Source organism: Chlorocebus sabaeus, chromosome 19, assembly GCF_047675955.1.
Source record: "Chlorocebus sabaeus isolate Y175 chromosome 19, mChlSab1.0.hap1, whole genome shotgun sequence".
NCBI classification, from domain to species: Eukaryota; Metazoa; Chordata; class Mammalia; order Primates; family Cercopithecidae; genus Chlorocebus; species Chlorocebus sabaeus.
In genome coordinates, this window is record NC_132922.1 from 9329402 (window position 1) to 9352308 (window position 22907).

General features: G+C 54.8%; 1 protein-coding gene and 1 long non-coding RNA gene across 4 annotated transcripts in view; one reads left to right on the plus strand and one right to left on the minus strand.

The window, feature by feature from the left end:
- Positions 1-22907, minus strand: part of ACO2 (aconitase 2) — a 60959-nt gene that overhangs the window by 767 nt on the left and 37285 nt on the right. For all 3 annotated transcript variants that reach the window (XM_007975912.3, XM_073006677.1, XM_073006678.1), the window contains 15 exons: positions 21208-21466; positions 16663-16755; positions 13206-13364; positions 12813-12963; positions 10802-10906; positions 9874-9965; positions 8217-8322; positions 5316-5473; positions 5025-5098; positions 4349-4460; positions 3301-3423; positions 2850-3005; positions 1753-1944; positions 798-930; positions 195-316 (listed from right to left, as the gene is read on the minus strand). In XM_007975912.3, coding sequence (XP_007974103.1) covers positions 195-316; positions 798-930; positions 1753-1944; positions 2850-3005; positions 3301-3423; positions 4349-4460; positions 5025-5098; positions 5316-5473; positions 8217-8322; positions 9874-9965; positions 10802-10906; positions 12813-12963; positions 13206-13364; positions 16663-16755; positions 21208-21466 — 2035 coding nt within the window. The remainder of the gene's footprint in view (positions 1-194; positions 317-797; positions 931-1752; positions 1945-2849; positions 3006-3300; positions 3424-4348; positions 4461-5024; positions 5099-5315; positions 5474-8216; positions 8323-9873; positions 9966-10801; positions 10907-12812; positions 12964-13205; positions 13365-16662; positions 16756-21207; positions 21467-22907) is intronic.
- On the plus strand, positions 5049-7548 carry LOC140709080 (uncharacterized). The gene is made up of 3 exons (XR_012089448.1): positions 5049-5135; positions 5974-6098; positions 7449-7548. It is a non-coding gene; the product is annotated as an uncharacterized lncRNA (long non-coding RNA).

Consider the following 22907-nt stretch of genomic DNA (forward strand, 5'->3'; position numbering starts at 1 on the left):
GAGGGCCCTGGGCTGACCCCAACCCCCAACTCTGGGAAGGCGCTTCTCTTTCTCTGTGGGGCCACCTGGAGAACTGGGGGTCTTTCCGGCTGGAATGAAGCCTCCTGGGAGAAGCTACCCTGGGGCCAGTGCAGGAGGGGAAACAAGGTGGCTGCCCCTCACCCCACCCCCTCAGGGGGATCCGGCCTCCTAACCTTGCCAGGGGTGAAGTCCTTTAGGCCTTGAATGGTCAGCTTATCCACAGGGTGAATCTTGTTGTAGTCGGCTGGGTCAGCGAAGGTCAGGGGCAGCAGGCCCTGTTTCTTCAGGTTGGTCTCTGGAAGGCAGGTGGCATTCGGTCATCAGGGGGCCTGACCAGCCTGGAGAGCTTCATTTTCTGAACCCATCTGGGGCTCTGGGAGTTGCCCCTAATCCTGCTGCCTGGGACAATGCCCGGGCATTGACTACAGGGCCCTGGTCTGCTCCCTTTCACTAGGGGCGCCCCAAGCAAGTGTGCACTGGTGCTGAGGTCTGCGAGGCCTTCCTGCTGCACATTCATGATCAAAAAGAACCCCCTGGCACGTGCCCTGGATCTCTGCGGCTCAGATCTACAAGCCTGGAAGCAGGGCCTGCGGGAAGCCAGGAAGCTGAGCATCAGATGTGCATTGTATGAGCCTAAGAAGGGGCGAGAGGCTGACGGGCCTGTGGGCTGCAGTGGAGATAGCCTAGAATCAGGCCCAACTCAGCCACAGGCAGGGCGAATGACCTTGGTCACTAGGGATGGGATGAAGATGGCCCGGGTGCAGACTCCAGCTCACCGTGGATCCTGGCAAAGCTCTTGGTGATGATGGCCCGGGCCCCAAGGTGGCGAGGCTCCAGAGCTGCATGCTCCCGGCTCGAGCCCTCGCCGTAGTTCTCGTCTCCGATCACCACCCACCTGATGCCATGTTTCTGTCAGGCAAGCGGGGTGAGGTTACAAGGCAGTCCCCACCTGCCTGGCCTCACCCACCTGGCGCCTGGGCATCCTGAGGCTCCCGGTAAAGGGGCTGGAGGGGCCCTTCCTCACCTGCTGCCTAAGGGCAAGTGAAGCCTGGGTGAATGAGACCCAAACAAGGCCCCGAGGGGACGGAGGCACCTGGCTGTCTGCAGTGGCACAGAAGACAGAACCCACCCATTGGTGCTTGGCAGGGAGGCAGGTGTGTGGGGAGGGAGGTGGGGGTGAGACAGGGACGGCCTCCGGGGCCCCACCCAAGATGCATCTGTGAAGCTCAAGGTGCCCCCTTCCTGGGAGCACCCTCTGCTCCATCCAGCCACCAGGGGGTGCCAGAGTCCCCTCACCCAGCTGGGCCAGGACTTGTTCCGTCGGTTTCTCAAAGCAGAACAAGTCCAGTCACCTCAGACCCTGGCACTGGCCTCAGACCTCTCTGCCTGCTCACTGCGAGCCCCATGTAGCCCCTCTCTGAGCCTGTTGGCCTCTGACCTCCCGAGCCGGCCCCCTTCCTCATCTTGTTCTAGGGCCAGATATCTCCTGAGCGCTGCTCTCACTAACTCCTCCTGGTGCAGGGACCCGGCTGTACCACCGGACCTGGGCTTCATGCCCTCTCAGCCACAGGGAGGGGCCGCAGGCCTCTCCTTCCTTCCACAGCAGTCCCCTCTGGGCTCAGCCGGCCTCCTTCCTAGTTTCCATTCCCCTAATGTCCTCCCTGCACCTGCCTTCCGGGCCCCTTCAGGAGTGGCGACTGGCACTGCCTGCCCCCATCAACTCTGACCCACCTTGTAGTAGCGGGCAGTGTCAGGGACAGGGCCAAACTCCTGAGTGACGGCATTGCGCACGGAGTTGGCCTTGCCATTTTCAATGTTGATGGCACCAATGAGCAGGTTGTTGGAGATGTTGTCCAAGTGCCCACGGAACTTGAGCCAGGGGCCAGCAGCCGAGATGTGGTCAGTGGTACACTTCCCTTTGACCTTGGGTGGTGAGTAGAGAGGACAGAGGTCAAGGCATGGCCCTGGAGGGGTGGATGACAAGCCCTCCAGAGGCAGGCAGCAGGCTCTGGGGCCCAACAGGTGACAGAGGAGTGAGAGGCAGGCAAGGTTTTAGATACGTGTTCTGTGGTCCTGGTGCTTCCACCCTCAGGCCACATGGGCTCCGGCCAGCCCATCACTCATCCTCTCAAAGGCCTCTGGCTGCTCAGTCTCTCTTATGGGGCAGCTCACCCAAAGTGGGGACAATGTTCGCTCACCCTTCAGGCCTTGGCTGCAAGATTAGCCACTGACCTCATGCCGGACACAGGAGCCCGGGACATGCCTGGGTCCTGGCTGATGACTGATTAGTCTTTTCTGTCATAGGGGTGCCTGGAGACCCCTTAATAAACAGCATAAATTAATATCTGACACAGATTGGAGGCCTCTGGCCACACCAAAAAGGCTTGTTTTTGGTTGGTGCCAAACACAGGCCATCCCATATCCACGGGTGTGCAACTGTGGGGGCAGGAGTCATCCATGGCTTCCAGAGCCTGTGTGGACATGCTAGGTGTGGATCCTGCTGTGCAATCACACACACCGTCCCAGCCCAGCCTAAGCTGTACTCACCTGTCCACACTCGCTGGAGGTGGCTCTGATCAGTGGCTGCCGGATGGCTGAGGGCCCCAGATGGAGGCTGGCCAGATCTAGCTCTGCCCAGTTCAGGGCCACAGAGAAGGGGAACGCTGGACTGCGATACCCTCTCTGCTCTGCAGCCAAACCTCCCTTTCATCTCCCACCTGCGACTTGACTGTTTGCTCACTTCCTCCAGGTTCATGGTCCTTCCCGATGCTCAGGGGACAGGGGGCCCTGGCAGGGTGGGGCTGTCATGCCATCCCCGTGCTGCTGACCTTGATGAGGATCTGCAGGTCCTCCAGGTCCCTGCCATCCCACTTGTCAAAAGGCTCCAGGAGCTGCAGGCGCTGGCTGGTGGGGCTCACATCCACATGCTGCCCGCTGCTGTCCTTGGGGGGGTGCTGGTAGGTGTCCTGCCCTGGGTCAAACTCCTGCAGCAGGGGATGGGGATGTGTGGGGTGCTGAGTCCTCAGTTCCCACAAGGACGGACTCTCAGAAGGCAAGTTTCCCCGAGCCCCACCTCCCTTCCCAGGGAACAGAGCTGCTCCCTTCTCACTAGCAGCGCCCTCCCTGCCTGCACAGGAGGTGCTGTGAGGTTGAGAAGAAAGTGCTGTGAGGTTGAGAAGAAAGTGCTGTGAGGTTGAGAAGAAAGTGCTGTGAGGTTGAGAAGGAAGTGCTGTGGTCACACAGCAACCAGCAGAGCCCCCAGGGGGCACGGGCGCTCACCGCTTTGGGAAGCTCATCTGCATCTGGAGCCTCCAGCTTGAACTTCTTGCCATCTGTGCCCGTCAGGTAGTCGGTCTCGGGGTTGAACTTGAGGGTTCCCGCAATGGCCAGGGCTGTGACAATCTGAAATGGAGGTGGTCAGTATGTTGGTCAGCACCAGTCGACACTCCTGTCTCCTGCACCCACCAGAAGCCTAGACCAAAACTGAAACAGGAACCCAGGAAATTTCCATGTTCTCCCCAGACCCCTGTGTTCCTCAGAGGCCAGAGCTGCGGACGATCTTTGGGACCACAGGGCCTTGGGACTGCAGAGGACTCAGGAAGCCAAGGGCAGTGTGGCCTCGCCCATCCTGGCAGGGCCAGGCCGGCAGTGCTGTCCTCTGTCCTCACAGCTGTCCTGGAGGGAGCAGGCGCCTGGCGCAGAAGTGCCGCTGTGATGCAAAGCCCCTCAGTGCGGAGGACGCTAAAAACATGGAAGGGGCCATTCTTCCATCCATTTAGCAAGAAGTATTTGTAGAACACGCAGGTAAACAACCAAGTCAAGAGAGCCTGGCCACGTGCCAGTCACGGCCAGGGCCGAACACCGCCAAGAGCAAGGCTCGTTCTGGCCATGGGAACAATGGCAAGGCCTCGAGTTTGTGGAACTCCCACCTGGAGTCGGAAACTGCATGTGTCCCACACTTTCCCAGGTAATCCCAAGGATTATGGGGACACAGAGAAGGTAGGTGACTTGGCCACGCTCATACAGCGAGTTAGAGGCAGGGCTGGGATGTGTCCTACGCAGTGAGTGAGATTCCAAATTCCATGCTCATAAGCACAAACCACTAAATAAATATCTCATAATCCCACGACCCAGGGAGCCCCAGGCAGGAAGCACCAAGCATGCGCCTGGGGCTGGGAAAACCTGTGGCTCCTGGCTCCCACCTGGATGACCCCTGCCCTGTGATGTCAACCCTGGCCCCAGTCCCCATCTCCTCCTGCCTCCTCCTCTGACCCGCCAGGAGCCCCCAGAGGCCGTCCCAGGCTCATGCGCAGCTGGGCGATCTTACCTCTGGGGATGTGACGAAGGCATGGGTCTCAGGGTTCGCATCATTGCGACCCGTGAAGTTCCTGTTGTAGGAGGTGACGATTGTGTTCTTCTCCCCCTTCTTGATGTCCTTCCTGCCAGGTCAGAGGGAACAGCGTTAGGGATATCTGGCCTTGTCACCTGGCCTGTGCCGAGAACAGGTAAGCTGGGTTCCTGCAGCGCAGCCCAGCCTAGCTCCTACCGAGGGAAAATGGAGATGCCCTGCCAGGGCTGCCTCCTCCCTGGGCCACACGCAGAGCAGAAAGGAACCTCAGGATCACTGGGCCCAGCCTGCAACCACACGTAAGGCAGAGGCAAGGCTTCGGTCAAGGCCTGAGTTTTCTGACCTAGAGCCACTGCCTCCTCTCAAACGGCTCCATCAGAGTTTCTGCTGTGTCCCTTAGGGTAAGGCCGCGCTGGCTTCCTCCCGCCAGCCCAGGCTTTAGCCAAGTGGCCCCCCCAGTGCCTCTGCAGGGCTCTTCCTCACCCAGCCCCACTTTCCAGGCATGTCTGCCAGAGGTTTCTAATGGGCAAGAGTCCCTGGAGCTATAGATCTTGGCTGGAGTCTCTTCTCTCAATCTCAATAATTCCTCCTCCAACTTCTGGGGCTCCATACCCTGTGCACAAGGGGCTGTCCTGTCAAAAGATGTGCCTCTTACCTGTCCCACTGGCCAATGCAGGGGCCACAAGCATTGGCCAGGACAATGCCGCCCAGATCCCTCAAGATCTGTGCCTGCCAGGGAAAGAGGAAGACAGAATGTCAAGGGCAGGTAAGAGTCTGATGGGAAGGGGTGATTTGGTGGCTGCAGGACGAAGTGCTATACTGGAACCCCAGGGCAGCCACTGGGACCTGCACCAGCCCCGGCCCAACAGGCCTGTGGGCTTGTGCCACCTAGAGGCATTACTCAGCATGGAGTCAGGGAGATAGGCAGGGGGATATGGGCACTCACATAGCCGTCCCGCTCAATGGTGGCGCGGATCTGCTCGGAACCTGGAGTGATGGTGAACTGGGACTTGCACTTGAGGCCATGGGCCAGTGCCTGCTTGGCCACAGCTGCTGAGCGCCCCATATCTTCATAGCTTGAATTGGTGCAGCTACCAATTAGACCTGGTGCATTGTGGGTGGTGGGGTTAAGGGTCAGGAGGAGACTGTGAGCAGAGGTCTCCACCTGACCTCAAATTATCCAGACTTGGCCAAAAGAGTTCACCATCTGGGCTGGGCCAGAGACTTTTTAACAGAGACCAGTTGGAAGCAACCGAAATACCCAGCAATAAAGGACAGGCTACTCATTACTTGGCATGATTTGAAGAAAGACACTGCAGTCATTGGCCATGACACTGAACACATTAGTACTATGACCCCTTTTACAGCAATATCATGTACATGTGTAGGCACGTCAGAGGGCTCATATGAACATACGAACAGCCATCCCTGATGGGCTGGCGCTGATAGGAGATGCCAATTTTCTTCTTTTATACTTTCTAGTATTTTCTGGGTTTTAAAGATTGTTTTATAATTAGGGCGGTAAGAGTTCTTTTTAAAGTCTATAAAAACTGAGTAACATCGCATTGTGTGTACAGTTTCTTTCTTTTTTTTCTTTGAGACAGGGTCTTGCTCTGTCACCCAGGCTGGAGTGCAAGGGCGCAGTCATGGCTTACTCACTGCAGTCTCTAACTCCTGGGGCTCAAGCAACTCCTCCTGCCTCAATCTCCTGAGTAGCTGGGACCCACAGGTGAGTAACCCCACACCTGGCTAATTACAAGTTTTTTTTTGTAGAGACGAAGTCTCAACCATGTTGCCCCGGCTCGTCTTGAACTCCTGGGATCAAATGATCCTCCTGCCTCAGCCTCTCAAAATGTTGGGATTGGCCGGGCACAATGGCTCATGCCTGTAATCCCAGAACTTTGAGAGGCCAAGGCAGGTGGATCACTTCAGGTCAGGAGTTCCAGACTAGCCTGGCCAACATGGTGAAACCCCATCTCTACTAAAAATACAAAAATTAGCCAGGAGTGGTGGCAGGCACCTGTAATCTCAGCTACATGAAAGGCTGAGGCAGGAGGATTGCTTATACCTGGGAGGCAGAGGCTGCAGTGAGCCGAGATCACACCATCTGTACTCCAGCCTGGGTGACAGAGCAAGACTCTGTCTCAAAAAAAAAAAAAAAAAAAAAAAAACCACCACCACCAAAAAGTGTTGGGATTACAGGCAAAAGCCAATGCAACCAGCCAGGATAGTTTCTTTTATTAATTCAGTAATTTACTTTCCCTTTTTTTTTTTTTCCTTGAGACGGAGTCTCGCTCTGTCGCCCAGGCTGGAGTGCAGTGGCGCGATGTTGGCTCACTGCAAACTCCACCTCCTGGGTTCACGCCATTCTCCTGCCTCAGCCTCCCCAGCAGCTGGGACTACAGGCACCCGCCAACATGCCTGGCTAATTTTTTGTATTTTTAGTAGAGATGGGGTTTCACCGTTAGCCAGGATGGTCTTGATTTCCTGACGTCATAATCCACCTGCCTCGGCCTCCCAAACTGGTGGGATTACAGGCATGAGCCACCGCGCCCAGCGACAACTGTATTTTTTATTTATTTTTTTCACTGGTGATAGCAGCAATAGGCCCAACACCACCTTCAAGGTGTCAGTACGATCACGACTCCTGTTTTACACATGGGGACCCACACACTGACAGTGAAGAAGTTTGCTCAGGGTCACTCAGCTATTAGGTGGCAGAGCCAGGATTCAAGCCCAGGCCATCTGGCTCCAGGCTCCATGCGCTTCACAGCCACACTGTACCCAGCAGCAGCAGATGCCAGTGACTGGCATGCCAGGGTGTCTGCATGTGTAAAGCATGAAAAGTCACATGAAGCAGCAAGGGTGATGTAAAATGTAAAACAGAGAAATCTATGCACATAATACACAGAAACACACCACACCTCTCCAAGAGCTCCTAAGAGCTTGCTCCTGGCTGGGGGTTGAGATTAGGAGTTTTAAAAATTCCTCTTGATTGTGAATATTCTCTACAATAAACATATTTTTCTTTTCTGCCAAAAAAAGTAACTTTTCTTTTCTTTTTTTTTTTTGGAGACAGGCTCTGTTGCCTGAGTCTGGAGTTTTGAGTCTGGCTCTATTGCCCAGGCTGGAATGCAGTGGTACCATCTCGGCTCACTACAGCCTGGACCTCCAGGACTCAAGTGATCCTCCCACCTTTGCCTCCTGAGTACCTTGGACTATAGGCATGCGACTCCACACTGGGCCAATTTTCTTTCTTTTCTTTTTTTTTTTTTTTTTTTATACGGAGTCTCGCTCTGTCACCCAGGCTGGAATGCAGTGGTACGATCTCGGCTCATTGCAAATTCTGCCTCCCGGGTTCAAGCGAATCTCCTGCCTCAGCCTCCCGAGTGGCTGGGACTACAGGCATGTGCCACCACCCCCAGCTAATTTTTTGCATTTTTAGTAGAGATGGGGTTTCACCGTGTTTTAGCCAGGATGCTCTCAATCTCCTGACCTCTTGATCCACCCGCCTCGGCCTCCCAAAGTGCTGGGATTACAGGTGTGAGCCACCGTGCCCGGCCAATTTTTGCATTTTCTTTTAAGAGACAGGGTTTTTCCATGTTGCCCAGGCTGGTCTTGAACTCCTAGACTCAAGTAATCCACCTGCCTTGGCCTCCCGAAATGCTGGGATTTCAAGCATGAGCTACTACCTCTGGCCGAAAAAATAATTTCTCAATACTAAACCCATCTCAGAAACTGCCCACCTTAGCAAGTGCCACACAGTAGGCATAGGTGATTGTCTACAGCTCTGGGCAGAGCCACTGGCCCTGAGACCTGCTAAACAGATGGGGTGGAAGGTGCTCACCCACTCGGATGTCCAGAGGCCATCCTTCCTTCTCTGCCACCTTGCCCACTTCTGCCACAGGGTGAGCCAGGTCAGGGGTGAAGGGCCCATTGATGTGTGGCTTCAGCTGAAGAAACAAACATGCAAGGAAAAGAGAGGAGGGAAGAAACCTTGAAGCGGGGCCAGCCTCTTTCACTGCTTCACCACGTCCCCACAGAGAGGCCAACGACTTTCTCTTGACTGAAACCTCATCACAGGGAAGACCTGAGCAGTTGGGTCTGCACACACTCGTTCCTGGGCTCCCTCCAGCCCTGCAAGGCCGGGCTCAGCTCTGCTCTGCAGATAAAGGACCTGAAGCTCAGAAGTGACATGCTGTGCTCGAGTTCACACAGCTAGGAGACAGCAGAGGAATGGAATGAATCAAGGCTGTCGTCTTCCTAAGTTCATTATCTCCCATTCAATGTTGCTTTTGGAATCTTTTTTTTTTTGAGACGGAGTCTCACTCTGTCGCCCAGGCTGGAGTGCAGTGGCGCGATCTTGGCTCACTGCAGCCTCCACCTCCCGGGTTTACACCATTCTCCTGCCTCAGTGTCCCGAGTAGCTGGGATTACAGGTGCCTGCCAGCACACCTGGCTAATTTTTTTTGTATTTTTTTTAGTAGAGGCAGGGTTTCATCGTGTTTGCCAGGAGGGTCTCAATCTCCTGACCTCGTGATCCACACACCTCGGCCTCCCAAAGTGCTGGGATTACAGGTGTGAGTCACCTTGCCTGGCCGCTTTTGAAATCTTATGACAAAAACGGACTTAAGGCCAGATGCTTTACATGTCATAATCATCAGTAAATGCGAGGCACTCAGCTGTGTGCCCAGCATGCAGTAAACCTCCATCAGTGTTAGTTACGTGAATTCATTCAATCCTCACGACTGTTGCAGGTTCCACATGTGATGGGGCAAGGGGCCCACAGAGGCCACATGTGTGACTGAGGCCATGAAACTTAAGTGGCAGAGCCGAGGTGTGAACTCCTGCAGACGGGATCCTCTGGCCTGCCCTTCCTCTGGCTCTGCAAACACGTGCTCTGATCTGTGGGTCTCAGGGTGCCTCTGAACTCAGATAACAAAAACCCTTCAGGGTGAAACCTTGGCTTCTGCTAAAGCTGAGCTGGTGGCAAACTGACATTCGCTTCTGGTTCAGCAACCAGAACTACCTCTGCTCTCCCCGTGGCTGTGTCTCCCCCTCCCCACCCCTCACTCCAGCCTGAGGCACCCAGGGGCCCACGAGTCACTGAGGTGACTTGCTTTTTTTGTTTTTTGAGACAGTGTCGCTCTGTCACCCAGGCTGGAATGCAGTGGTGCGATCTCAGCTGACTGCAACCTCTGTGTCCCGGGTTCAAGCGATTCTCCTGCCTCAGCCTCCTGAATAGCTGGGATTACAGGCACATGGCACTATGCCCAGCTAATTTTTGTATTTTTTTTTTTTTTTTTTTTTTTTAGTAGAGACAGGGTTTCACCATGTTGGACAGGCTGTTCTGGAACTGCTGACCTCAACAGACCCACGCGCCTTGGCCTCCCAAAGTGCTGGGATTACAGGTGTGAACCACTGCCCGGCCCTCAGTATTTAGGCAGGACCCGCCCTGCTCCCCCCTACTCTAAGAAACTTCTTGAACCCAACTGTCTCCTCACCTCACTGAGGTTAACTTCAATTAGTTGGTCATAATGGCAGCCAGGGTCAGGCACCAGGTGATCCTTGAATTCATCAGCTAGATTGGCAATGTCTGAAATCAACAAGGGACTGGGATGGAGCACGTGAAACAGAAACTGTTCTCGAGCGTTCACTCACCACCCACCTGAACACCTGCCAAACACCAGGCCCTGGGCGCTGACTAGGCCAATGAAGAAACCAAGGCTGCTGTCCCTGCCCTTACAGAGCTCACACCCTAGTGCAGGAGCTGTCAGGGACACGGTGACACAGAGGAGGAGCACCAGCGAAGGTTCAGAGCCGGGGAGGGTGTCCTAGAAGTGAAGAGCTGGGTTTTGAAGCAGCAGTCACTCATTAAGGAAAGGGAAGGGCCTTCCAAGGATTCCACGTGCTTACGGCTCTCCCCACAGGCCCTGGTCTCTGGCTCCTCCTTCACTCCCCCCACGCACCACCCTTCACAGGTGCCAGTGCCCTCTGAGCTCCAAAGAAGCCAAGCTAGAGCCTCAGGAAGTTGTCAGGGGAGGCTGGGAAGGTGGTTCTCCTTCCAGATGTTCCCGTTAGGTCAGGAATTATCAACAGAAGTGATCCCTGTCATTTCCGGAGCTTCCTGTAGTGGACAGCAGGGACCAGCCCGAGAAGGGCGGGCATTCAGCCACCTTCCAGGGAAAATGAAATTCCCATCCTGAGGTGGGGCTATCTTGAACTCAGACACCAGGCCCTTTAGAAGCTGGAGAGAGCTCCAGACACTCAGAAACATATCGCACCTCTTCAGGGCTTTCTCAGAGCCTCAGACGCCTGTCTGGAGACACTGGGTTAAGGGCCCCTGCCCTACAGGGAAAGGCGTAGCTCTGTCTTGGGGAGGAGCAGGCATGTGACTGTCCCACCCACACAGGCCTGCCCCCGCCAGCTCACCTGCCCGGCCAGTCTTGCTCAGGTACTTCTTCATCCGGTGGTTGTAAGGGAACACGGAAGTGGTGGCCCCAATTTCTGCGCCCATGTTGCAGATTGTCGCCATGCCTGTGGAGCAAAAGAGCTCTGGGCATTGGCTGGTGGTCAGGCCACGGTCCCATGCACCTGCTACACGGTCACCCGCATCTTCACACCAGGGAGCTGCATCACTTCTCCCCGCTGAGAGATGTGGTGATAGCGGGCCGACTCATTCCTTGAGGCCCTGGGTAAAAACCTGGGCCAGTGAGGGGAGGCCATGGGGACCAGAGCTCAGGGCCCCAGCTCAGGACGGCTGCTGGGTAGAGTGAAGAGGACTCAGGTGAAGATTCAGCCCCCACACACTGAGCTACAAGTTTGGGGCCTGTCGCTCAAGAGACCAAACAGACACCACGTACTGAAGGCTGACCTGGCCAGACACTGCCCAGTTGCTATTCTTTTTGGCAGGGGAGGAACTGGCTCAGAGAGATTCAAGCTCATGCCATAAAGCACATAAAGGAAGATGCTGGCATTCGGGTCTCGGTCTGTCTGCCTGGTGGCCCGCCCTCCTTCAGCCATACCACGGTGGAGACATTTTTCTGTGTCTCAAGTTTTCCAGTGATGGAGGCCGAGGCGGACGGATCACCTGAGGTCAGGAGTTTGAGACCAGCCTGGCCAACATGGTGAAACCCCGTCTCCTCTAAAAAAAAAAAAAAAAAAAAAACAGGCTGGCGAGGTGGCTCACATCTGTAATCCCAGCACTTTGGGAGGCCAAGGTGGGCAGATCACGAGGTCAAGAGATCGAGACCATCCTAGCCAACATGGTGAAACCCCGTCTCTACTAAAAATACAAAAATTAGCAGGGTGTGGCAGCATGCACCTGTAGTCCCAGCTACTTGGGAGGCTGAGGCAGGAGAATCGCTTGAACCTGGGAGGCGGAGGTTGCAGTGAGCCGAGATCGCGCCACTACACTCCAGCCTGGTGACACAGCAAGACTCCGGCTCAAAACAAAACAAAACAAAACAATACAAAAAAATTAGCTGGGCATCGTGGTACACGCCTGTAATCCCAGCTACTCAGGAGGCTGAGACCAGAGAATCGCTTGAACCCGGGAGGTAGAGATTGCAGTGAGCCGAGATTGTACCACTGCATTCCAGCCTGGGCGACAGGGTGAGACTCCGTCCCAAAAAACAAAAACAAAAACAAAACTGAAATGATACACACTGTCTGGACCACAAAGCGTCACAGAACTGGTGGGGCTCACAGGTACCCCAGCTGCTACCAGGCCCCCTGCCTCAGGAGCCACTAGGACGGAGGTAGGGGCCTGTTACCAACTTCCCGGTTGAGCAGTCCCGTGGCGGGAGTGAGCCCATCACTGCAGGGGAACCAGAGTTCTGCAGGGCTGCCAGGGAGCCCAGGCAGGCAGCTGGGAAGTCTGGACTGTTGCAAGTCTCCCTGGATTTCTGAGGGCCAGGCATCGAGGCCAGGTCACCAGGACTGACAGGCAGGGAGCAGCCAGCTCCCACCTGGTCTTGGAGGATGACAGGCACCAATCTCTAATCCAAGGGAAGTATGTGAGGCTCAAACTTCAGCCAAGGGAGAATGTGGGCCTGCAGCTGCTTCATGAATGAAGCCCTGGCTCTGCCCATTCCCACCACTGCCTCTGTCCTCTCTGGATTCGTCTAGATCACCCAAGGTGGCCTAGTGCTATGGCCTGGGCCCAGTCGCAGGAGCTGACTTGGTTCCTAACTGTGTGTGGCCACAGGAAGACACTGGCAGCCTTGACGGGGGTCTCAGCCTCTTCATCTGTTTAATGAGGGTGTGGACTAGACAATCTCTAATGCTGTCTCCAATTTTCCTTCTACCTCTGTCTATTCCAAGTCCCCAGACGGAAGAGACAGATTCTCAAGGGAAGGCCATTCATTGCTTCTACTCCCAACTGGAGACCCATGAGGCCCAGCACAGGGTAGGGGCCACGTCGCCTGGCTGCCTTCCTCACCAGTGCAGGAGATGGAGTCTACACCAGGCCCGTGGTATTCCACGATTGCACCTGTGCCACCTTTCACCGTGAGGATGCCTGCCACCTTCAGGATCACATCTTTGGGTGAGGTCCAACCAGAGAGGGAGCCTGTCAGCTTCACGCCAATCACCTGGACAGGAGGGGGTGAGGCGGCTGTCAGAGGCCCTGTGTGCCTGTGCCAGCCACAAAGTCAGGATGGGCCCGCTGCTATTCCCATTGCTGCTTACTGGTCTCTGCCTCCCTCCCAGAAGATTCGAGTTTGATTTGTTCCCTTTTTCCTCCTGGGTCCCATCGTCTCCTGTTCATCCCCTGTTCATCCCCACCAACCACCGCCCCGAATCCAGCCCAGAATGAGTCCCTCCCCACCCTCACCTTGGGACACTTCAGCTCCCAGGGGATCCCAGCCATGACATCCACAGCATCGGCACCCCCAACTCCAATGCAGATGCCCCCCAGGCCGCCACCATTGGGGGTGTGGGAGTCAGTGCCAATCAGAAGAACCCCAGGGTATGCATAGTTTTCCAGAATAATCTGAAAAATAATCCAAGATGTTAATATTTAGAAGCCCTCAGCCGAGAATGGAGATGGGGCCCAAAAGGGGTCTACAAAATGGCCCCATTGACCCTGGGCCTCCCGACCACGCCCAGCCACTCTCCCAGGATAGACTGGTGGAAGCAGTCCCGTTTAATCCAGACGGTCTCCAGGGTGGCCAAGAAGAGTCAGAGCCTTGGGAGACAGGTGGCCTGGGCTCTTGAGTAGCTCCGATAGTTCCTGCTATATGGCCTGGGCTTTTGAATGCTGCCCCATGCCTCAGTTTCCTCATTTGTAGCATAGTAACCAAACACCCACACCACCATGACCCCAGGATGTGACAAGAACCAGAGAAACTGTCCTGTGATGGGCCCAGGCCCGGCCTCATCCTGGGTGTGGAGAGTCCCCACCTGGCTTCTCATCGGGGTGAGCAATTCTTCCAGGAGCTGACTCCAGCCCCACAAGATCCCTGAGGAAGAAGTCCTGGGGCCCCAATGGGTGCACAAAGCTATTAATTTTTCCTCAACTGCAAAGAATAGGTGATGCCTCGTTCACTTCAGCATCTGGAGGTGGCTCTGAGAACCTCTGTGACTTGCTCAAGGGACAACGCCACCCTGCCTCATCACCTGTCTCATTTCACAGCACTCCCTTCACTGAGGCTCTCCTCCCAGCTGGGGGGAGCACTTCCCCCAAAACATTTGACAAGAAAGGCAGCAGAGGTATAGGGTCAACAAATGAGTGTGGCCCAGGCACCTCTGAGGCACCAGCCCACTGAAGCTGCAGGACACTGCCGGGCAAGCCCTGAGCCAGGCATCCTGTGCGGGGGTCTGAGGTCTGGCCCTACCATGTACTAGTTGTTGTGGGACCTTGGACAAGTCACTTCACCTCTCCGAGCTCAGCTTCCCTATCAAAAAATAGCTAACAATCGTGCTCACATCATTGCATCACTAATGACTGGATGAGATCCTGTCCATGAGGCATGGAATAGTGCCTGGGGGAGGCGACATTTTTATTTATTGTTTTGCAGCAAAAGCCTTCACCTGAGGTTCTGCCGTTCATCTGTCAGATGGAGTTAGTGCCCCACCCATGGATGTGGGGAAGAACACATAAGATGAGAGGTCTGAGAGGCTCTGTGAACTCTCAGGACCCACCAGTGCTCCCAGACATCTTACAGAAACCCCAGGGCCTCTGCCTCAGGCCAAGATCTGCCCAGCAGACTCTAAGGTGCAAAGGGTCTTGTCTCTTGGGGATGCAGAGGGAAGAGCTGGCTGCGAAGAACTGCTGCTGCCATGTACAAGGATTTAAGACTGGTACATCCCTAAAGAGCCTCAAGGTTGTAAAAGCTGGATCCATGAAGGCTGGGCACACAGAATTCGGGGTGTCTACATGGTGTAGACACACGTGGTCCACATCCGAGGACATGAGGACTGCAGAAGGTGTCACAATGACGCTGGCCGTGACAGTAAGCTCCCCAGTCTGTGGCTGGGAAGAAGGACTAATGCCTAGAACTACACCTGGAAATTCAGCCGTGCATCCACACAACACACATGTACATTAAGGACCTATTCTGTACTGACCTGGTCCCAAACCCAGAGCTAGAGAGGAATAAGTAAGCCACAGTCCCTGTCCCCACAGAGCACAAGATCCAGTGCAGAAAGCACTTGGCACATGCTGGGAACATAATGTGAAGAGATCCCACAGAGGATCCCACTGGAAGCCACTGTGCCAGGCACGGGAAGGGCTGGGGAGGATCCACAGAGGAACCAGAAAGCTGTGATGTGGAGGAAGGTCTGCGGGCCAAGCAGGGCCAGAGCACTCCTCGGAGGGAAAGGGGTTCAGGTTTGGGTTGGACCTAGTGGACTGAGGCTGCTGATGACGTGACATCAAGGCAGGAAGAAAAGTAAAGCTGCAAAGTACTCCCATGGCCCCTGGGCATTTTCTTTTTAAAGAAACAAACACATGAGGCTGTATACTTAGCCAGCCGGTGGCAGGTGTGAGCTGCCATCACTCACGGTTCCCAACTTTGGCCCAGGAGCTGCCATAAAGGTCTGGGCATTTGTACTGAGGTAGAAAGGGAGACACCTGCATTGCAGCGCCCTTCCTAACAGAAAGCCAAGGCTGGGTCCGCCTGACTCCCTAACCCTGCTGCAGAGAGGGGCTTTCTAGTCCCCACAGGCCGCTGCGAATGGCCATTCCCAGGTAGCCCCTTCCTGGCAAGAGTGACGGTTGGGTAGGACAGAGGAGTGATCCCCTGCTGGCTCTGGTTTCAGAGCAGGGCAGTGCTGGGGACTCATGCGGGGTCAGATTACAGCCTGCTCAGCACACCCTGAGGAGGCCCGGACAGTGAGGTCTGCGATGAGGTGGGGGGAAGGGTCACTTTGCAAAGATGCGAAGAGGCAGGTTTCATACATACAGGGTGGATGTAAATGAACACAAACCAGGTCAGTGGTCTGTAACAGTGCCCTTGGAAGAAAGGGAAGCACCTACCTCCCCAGGACATACATGTTCACACTTGCACTTCCAGAGATGAAACTGTCCACCAAAAGAAGACCCATCCTTGGGACACCTCAGAAGAGTCCCTGGCTGACATGGCCACATGACCTATGGTACCTCCACTCTACAGAACACCATGAGGGAGCCAAAATGAATCCGAGGAGCGCACCACGTGCAGAAGCAGAAAGAGCTCTGGGGGTGAGGAAGGTGGCAGAGCAGCACGGTGGCACGGGGCACTTGCTCCAGGCCAGCCCTCCTGCCCACATGTCCTGGCTCCACAGTTAGCCAGCCAGCTGTCCCTCTGTGCCTCAGCTGCCTCCTCTGTAGGGTGTGGACAGTAAAAGCACCTACCTCACAGGGCATGGCGAATATCTTTCTTTCAAGTGCTCAGCCTAGTAGTACCTGACACACAGTATGGGTTCATCAAATGTCAGCGATGCATGCCACAAGGGGTGACACTTGTGAAAAAAAACAAAATAATACCATGTTCTGTATGAGAGTTTACGGGAATAGAGATGCTTGAATACACGCCCAGAAGACAATGTGGAAAGAAACATGTCGCACTTAACATGCTGGTTACCTGGGTGGTTAGGAGGGATTATTTTAACTTCTCACCCAGAAAATGAGAACGTATAATGACATAATGAAAATCAGTTTCAAAACAAAGGAGGAAGACCATAAGAGCTGATGGAGATGTCATCCAGTTCCCCTCAGCCCCCCTGGGCCTCGAGCCCCCTGCCCCCATAGGCCTGGAACATACTCTCTGGCTTGGGCTCTTGGGACGGCAGGCTGAGCCCAGCTTTACCTGGTGAATGATTCCAGATCCAGGCTTCCAGAAGCCCACGCCATATTTGGCACCTGCAGTTGCCAGGAAATTATAAACTTCCTGGTTGATGTCCTATTGAGACAAATCAATAATCGGGTGTTAGCAACATGGTTTGTGTCCACGTGACCCTCACCAAGCCCTCCCCACCCCACTAGCCTCCCTTCTGACTCTGAAATGCTGGCACTGGAGACAGGCCCTCTCTTAGAGACCTTCTAAAAATAATTTCAAAGAGCTTGGATGTTGGCCCAGTCTCCACTAGCAGTGCCAGAGAGAAAGACAGGGGAGCAGAGATGGAGCCCCAGTTCTGTGACACCTGGCCAGGGTGGTGGGTCTGGAACAAGTCCCTGCCCTAGTCTGGGTCTCAGTTTCCTTATCTGGAGAAGGGACTGGTCTAAATAATTGCCAAGAGTCCCTGTGGCACTCAAGTCCCCAGCCGAGGCCAACAGTGTAGAGGCAGGCCGTGGCCCAGGCGCAGTGGCCAGGCATGGTGGCTCATGCCTGTAATCCCAACACTTTGGGAGGCTGAGGCAGGTAGATCACTTGAGGTCAGGAGTTCAAGACCAGCCTGGGCAACATGGCAAAACCCTCTCTCTACTAAAAATACAAAAATTAGCCAGGTGTGATAGCGCACACCTGTAATTCCAATTACTCGGGAGGCTGAGGCACGAGAATTGGTTGAACCTGGGAGACAAAGGGTGCAGTAAGCCAAGATCATGCCATTGCATTCCAGCCTAGGAGACAGCGAGACTCTGTCTCAAAAAATAAAAATAAAAATAAAATAAATAAAAATTAGCTGTGCACCTGTGGTCCCAGCTACCTGGGGGCCGAGGCAGGAGGATCACTTGAGCCCAGGAGTTCAAGGCTGCAATGAGCTGAGATTGCACCATTATACTCCCGCCTGAGTGACAGGGCAAAACCTTGTCTCAAAAAAACAAAACAGGCCTGGCGTGGTGGCTCACCTGTAATCCCAGCACTCTGGGAGGCCGAGGCGGGCAGATCACGAGGTTAGGAGATCGAGACCATCCTGGCTAACACAGTGAAACCCCGTCTCTACTAAAAATACAAAAAATTAGCTGGGCGTAGTGGCGGGTGCCTGTAGTCCCAGCTACTCGGGAGGCTGAGGCAGCAGAATAACATCAACCTGGGAGGCGGAGCTTGCAGTGAGCCGAGATCTCGCCACTGCACTCCAGCCTGGGGCGACAGAGTGAGACTCCTCTCACAAACAAAACAAACCAAAACAAAACCCCCCGAGGCTTTTTTTGAAATAGCTTGCTGGAGATCCCAGACTTAGGCAACACCTGAGCGAGCCCCCTGGACTGGGGTCTGGCTGTCAGAAGTGCTGAATTCTTGCTAATGTGATGGGCCCAAATGGAAGGCTGTCAAATGGACCACTGTTCTGAAAAGGAGGTTTCAGCAAAAGGAATGATGACATGGGCTGTAGCCATCCTGCCTGTAATCCGAAGGAAGCTTCCTTGGGGGACAGGGAAGGGCCCACTGCACGGTAGATGTGAGGCCAGGATTTATCTGGAAGACATGGGAGGTCCCTGGACAAGTGAGACTGACCCCAGTGACAAAAGGGTGGGACTCTAGTGGACTCTACTGAGCCTCAAAGGAGGAACTAGGAAATGGGACCTGCCAGCCTCTGGCATGGGAGAGCCATGCTTCTGAGAAGGGACCCCAGCCAACGCCCTCAGACCCTTGACAAGATACACTCAAACCACACACCCCTTCACTGAAACTCCAGACCAGTGTGCGTCCTCTGAAGGCCCACTGGGCTCCCCCAGATAAGAGAATGGCAAAGAACGTGGGTTTCCAGAGCAGTCTCTTTCCAATTAATAATTAATACACCAGCTTTTTCATTTACAAATCAGTCACTTATGAAACTGGTATCCAGGACAGAAGGCTGTGGTTGTGTCTGGGCACATGTGCCTATACGTCTGTGTTGAGTGTGAGGAAGGGGTGTGGGAGGACCCCAGACTGGTGCCAGAGTCTCGGCCTGGACTCAGTCTGGATCCCTCTCTGATTCTGTTACCTTAAACAGGTCACTGCCTCTCTGAGCCCTAGCCAGAGGGACACTTTACAAATACATGTAAAGATGACCATATTCTAGGCCAGGCATGGTGGCTCGCACCTGTAATCCCAGCACTCTGGGAGGCCGAGGTGGGTGGATCACCTGATGTCAGGAGTTTGAAACCAGCCTGGCCAACATGGTGAAACCCTGTCTCTACTAAAAATATGAAAATTAGCTGGGTATGGTGGTGAGTGCCTGTAATTCCAGCTACTCGGGAAGCTAAGGCATGAGAATTGCTTGAACCCAGGAGGCAGAGGTTATAGTGAGCTGAGACTGCAGTGAGCCGAGATTGCGTCACTGCACTCCAACCTGGGGGTAGAGCAAGACTCTGTCTCAAAAAAAAAAGAGACCATACTCTTTTCCTGCTTAAACCATTCTAGGACTCTGAGGATGGTGATCACAGCCCTTCCCAGAGCCCTCAAGTCCCTGGCTGCCCCTGCCCACCTCACACCACCCGCTCTTCCAAACGCAGAGAGCTCCAGCACTACAGTCCCCCTCTCACTGCCACAAAAGCATCAAGTTCCTTCCTGCCCCAGGGCCTTTGCAAATGCTGTTCTTTCTAGCATATTCTTGCTCCAGTCAATGCAACTCATATGTTCAGTCCTCAGGTTATCTGTCACATCCTCAAAGAAGCTATCTCTTTCCCCCAACATCTAAATTAGACCTCTTTTTTACACTGACCAAGTCCTGCACTTTCTCTTCCTAACACACACCCAGATCTGCAGTTACCTACCTCGGCCACTGTTTAGCATCCACCCCTCCAAGCAGATCCCTGAAGGCAGGGCCCCTGCCTGACTTGAACACACTGAACCTCAGTACCTAGCCCAGTGCCTGGCACACATGAAGAATGTTCAATTTGTTGAATACATGAGGGAATGAGCTCTGAATCCTATGACCATGAATCTCATCTCCAGAAGGTTGACTCTGAGCCCATAAAGCAAGCAGAGGGCCAGCCCCTGAAGGCAGTGGCCCTGCTGTGGGCAGCTGTCCCCAGGGCTGAAGAGGACCCACGTTCCTGGCCATGTGCAGCTCCCGGCACTGTGGGAGCTCCTGTAACATGACCCCCACCAGCGTTGCTGCTAATGTGGAAACCGCCAGCCGGCAGGCAGGACTATCCTTTCAGCTGAGTGGAAAGAGCCACTGTGGAGCCAGGACACACACCAGGGGGCCAGGGTAGAAGAGAGGGCCTGAGTGAGAGCGCCGCCCTGAGTGTTTCCCATGGGTCTGGGAGGCTCTGAGCCATGCTGACCCCGGGAGCCAGAGCACTTTCAATCGCATGCCCATAGGCCGCAGCTCTGCCAGCATTCAGCTCCTGCCAATACCCCTCCCCGTGAGGGGGTTCACTCCCACTGCAGGGGCTGGAGAGTGCAGAGGCCCAGAGCTGGGAGAGAGTGGCCCGCTGTTGCCAAGAGTAGGCTGCCACAAAGAGTAGACTCCCACAAGCTGAGCCTGGGAGAAGGAGCAGGAACTCGATTTCATAGAAGGGTGGGGAAAAGCTTCCGCGTGGCATACAGCCACCCCCATGTAGTTAAGCGAAACTCACAGAAGAATGGTCCCCAAAGAAGGTTCCTCAGTGAGAGAGCACCAGAGTGGGAGCCAAGATCAGCGCTGAGCCCTAATCGTGCCCTCATGTAGTTACAGAACCCAAGTATGGTGCCACTGCCACCTCAAATGTACAAATAGTGACCCTAGCAGGCCTACCTCCCGCACAGGGTCCTCGGAAGGTCAGAGGAGAGCGGGAGTGGGTGCAGATGGGATGCTGGCAAACTGTGCTAAGATGCGCCCCTCACTGCTCAGGCAGACAGGGACTCCTTCCAGAGCCCCTTGCAGGGCTCTGCAGGGCCCCTTCCAGAGCACCTGGCAGGATTCAATCATCTTCCAACAGGACAGAAAAAGGACGTGTAGTGTGGGAAAGTCAAGGATGACTTTTACTTTCTTTGGGCTTCTTCTGTATTTTTTTTTTTTTTTTTTTTTTGAGACGGAGTCTGGCTCTGTCGCCCAGGCTGGAGTGCAGTGGCCGGATCTCAGCTCACTGCAAGCTCCGCCTCCTGGGTTTACGCCATTCTCCTGCCTCAGCCTCCCGAGTAGCTGGGACTACAGGCGCCGCCACCACGCCCGGCTAGTTTTTTGTATTTTTTTAGTAGAGACAGGGTTTCACCGTGTTAGCCAGGATGGTCTCGATCTCCTGACCTCGTGATCCGCCCGTCTCGGCCTCCCAAAGTGCTGGGATTACAGGCTTGAGCCACCGCGCCCGGCCTTCTTCTGTATTTTTTAACACAATGAGCAAGTGGTAGTTTTAGAAAGAGTAAAAAGTAAACTCAAGTTTTAAAAGCAGACCAATCCAAAGAACTGTGAGAATTTGCAGGCAATGCCCTGGTTTGCTCCAGTGTGAGAGTGAGGCCTCTCACCCAGTCTTGCCCACTTGCCCGCCCCCAAGGCCACCTTCCACTCACCTTGGCCCGGCGCAGGTCTTTCTCGCCCCCGAGCTGGGCCTCAATCAGATGGTCACAGTGGATGGTGGACGGCACGGCCACCTTGGGCAGCCCGCTGCTGATGAACTGCAGCATGGCCATCTGGGCCGTCGCATCCTGCATGGCCACACGGTCCGGCCGCAGCCGCAGGTACGACTTGCCCCGCTCGATTTCCTGGCCGGCGGGGTCATCCAGGTGTCCATACACGATCTTCTCCGAGAGGGTCAGCGGCCGGTTCAACCTGGTGGGAGAAGAGCAAAAGGGTGACCTGGTGCCAGCTGCACGGCCTCCTCCCACCCTGCCTCTCCCTCTCAGTCCACATGGCAACCTCAACAGTGGCCAGGGTCAGTGAGCCTGAACTCAGGACCTCACGTTCCACTTGGGTGGGGACTGCTGGGTCCTGCTCAGTGTGCCACCTCCTCACCTCCCGCAGCACCTGGCACTTGTTAGGTGCTCCACAATTACTTGGTGAGTAAGTGAAGGACATCACAGGAGGGCAGCGCTGGTTCTTTTCAAAGGATCCTGGCTTTCCCAGCATAGTAACTGCTATGATCTAAGTCCCCGTAACATGCATATCTCATCATTTTCGCCATTTAACAAAACCACCAAGAAGAAACAGGCTCAGCAGAGTGACCAAGTTCACAGATAGATTTCGCTACTTCCCTCTGTGCCCTCAGCCCCACTAAGGCGCAGGGAATCAGGACCAGCATCCCCTTTACTTGTCCCCCCGTCCACCATCTCCAACCCTCCACACCTCAGGCCTGGGATGCCTGGCTAACCAACTATGACACTAAAGCTTTGCCCATTAGCTCTGGACATAGACAGGAGTATCTGTCAGTTTTCAAGAACAGAGACCCGGTCACTGCCACCGGCCTCTCACTGCTCCTCCTCTTCCTAGACCCCATTTCCCCGGAGACTCTACCCCTCCCTTCCTCTTCAGAGCCCAAATGGCAATCCAAACCTGCCCTGGGGTCCAGTCCTGTCAGGACTCAACCGTCTTCTCCCGCCAAGCCTCCCACCCATCTAGACCGAGCTCTGTGCGGGTCCACTCTCCCTACCAGGCTCAACGTTCCCGCTGACTCCTGGCTGCACCCACACAACAGATCAGCCGCCCTGCCTGCCACAACAGCCCCTGTCGGACCTCACCCTCTGCCCCCGAGAATTCTCAAAGCCTAGGCCAAGCTTGAGACTTCCTTCCTAGGGAGGAGCAGAGTTTGACCCACACCCAACCGTCTCTGTCCTATTGTTTGAGGCCCAGAAAAAAGTTTCAGACTGGGAATCAGAAGCTCTGAGTTAAACCCTGACCTGGGGCCTGGTGTGGTGGCTCACGCCTGTAATCTTAGCATTTTGGGAGACCAAAGCAGGAGGATCACTTGAGGCCAGTTCAAGATCAGCCTGGGCAACAGAGTGACACCACGTCTCTATAAAAAATAGAATGAGGCCGGGTGCAGAGGCTCACGCCTGTAATCTCAGCACTTTGGGAGGCTGAGGTGGGTGGATCACGAGGTCAGGAGATCAAGACCATCCTGGCTAACACAGTAAAACCCTGTCTCTACTAAAAACACAAAAAAATAGCCAGGTGTGGTGGCAGGCGCCTGTAGTCCCAGCTACTTGGGAGGCTGAGGCAGGAGAATGGGGTGAACCTGGGAGGCGGAGCTTGCAGTGAGCCAAGATCACGCCAC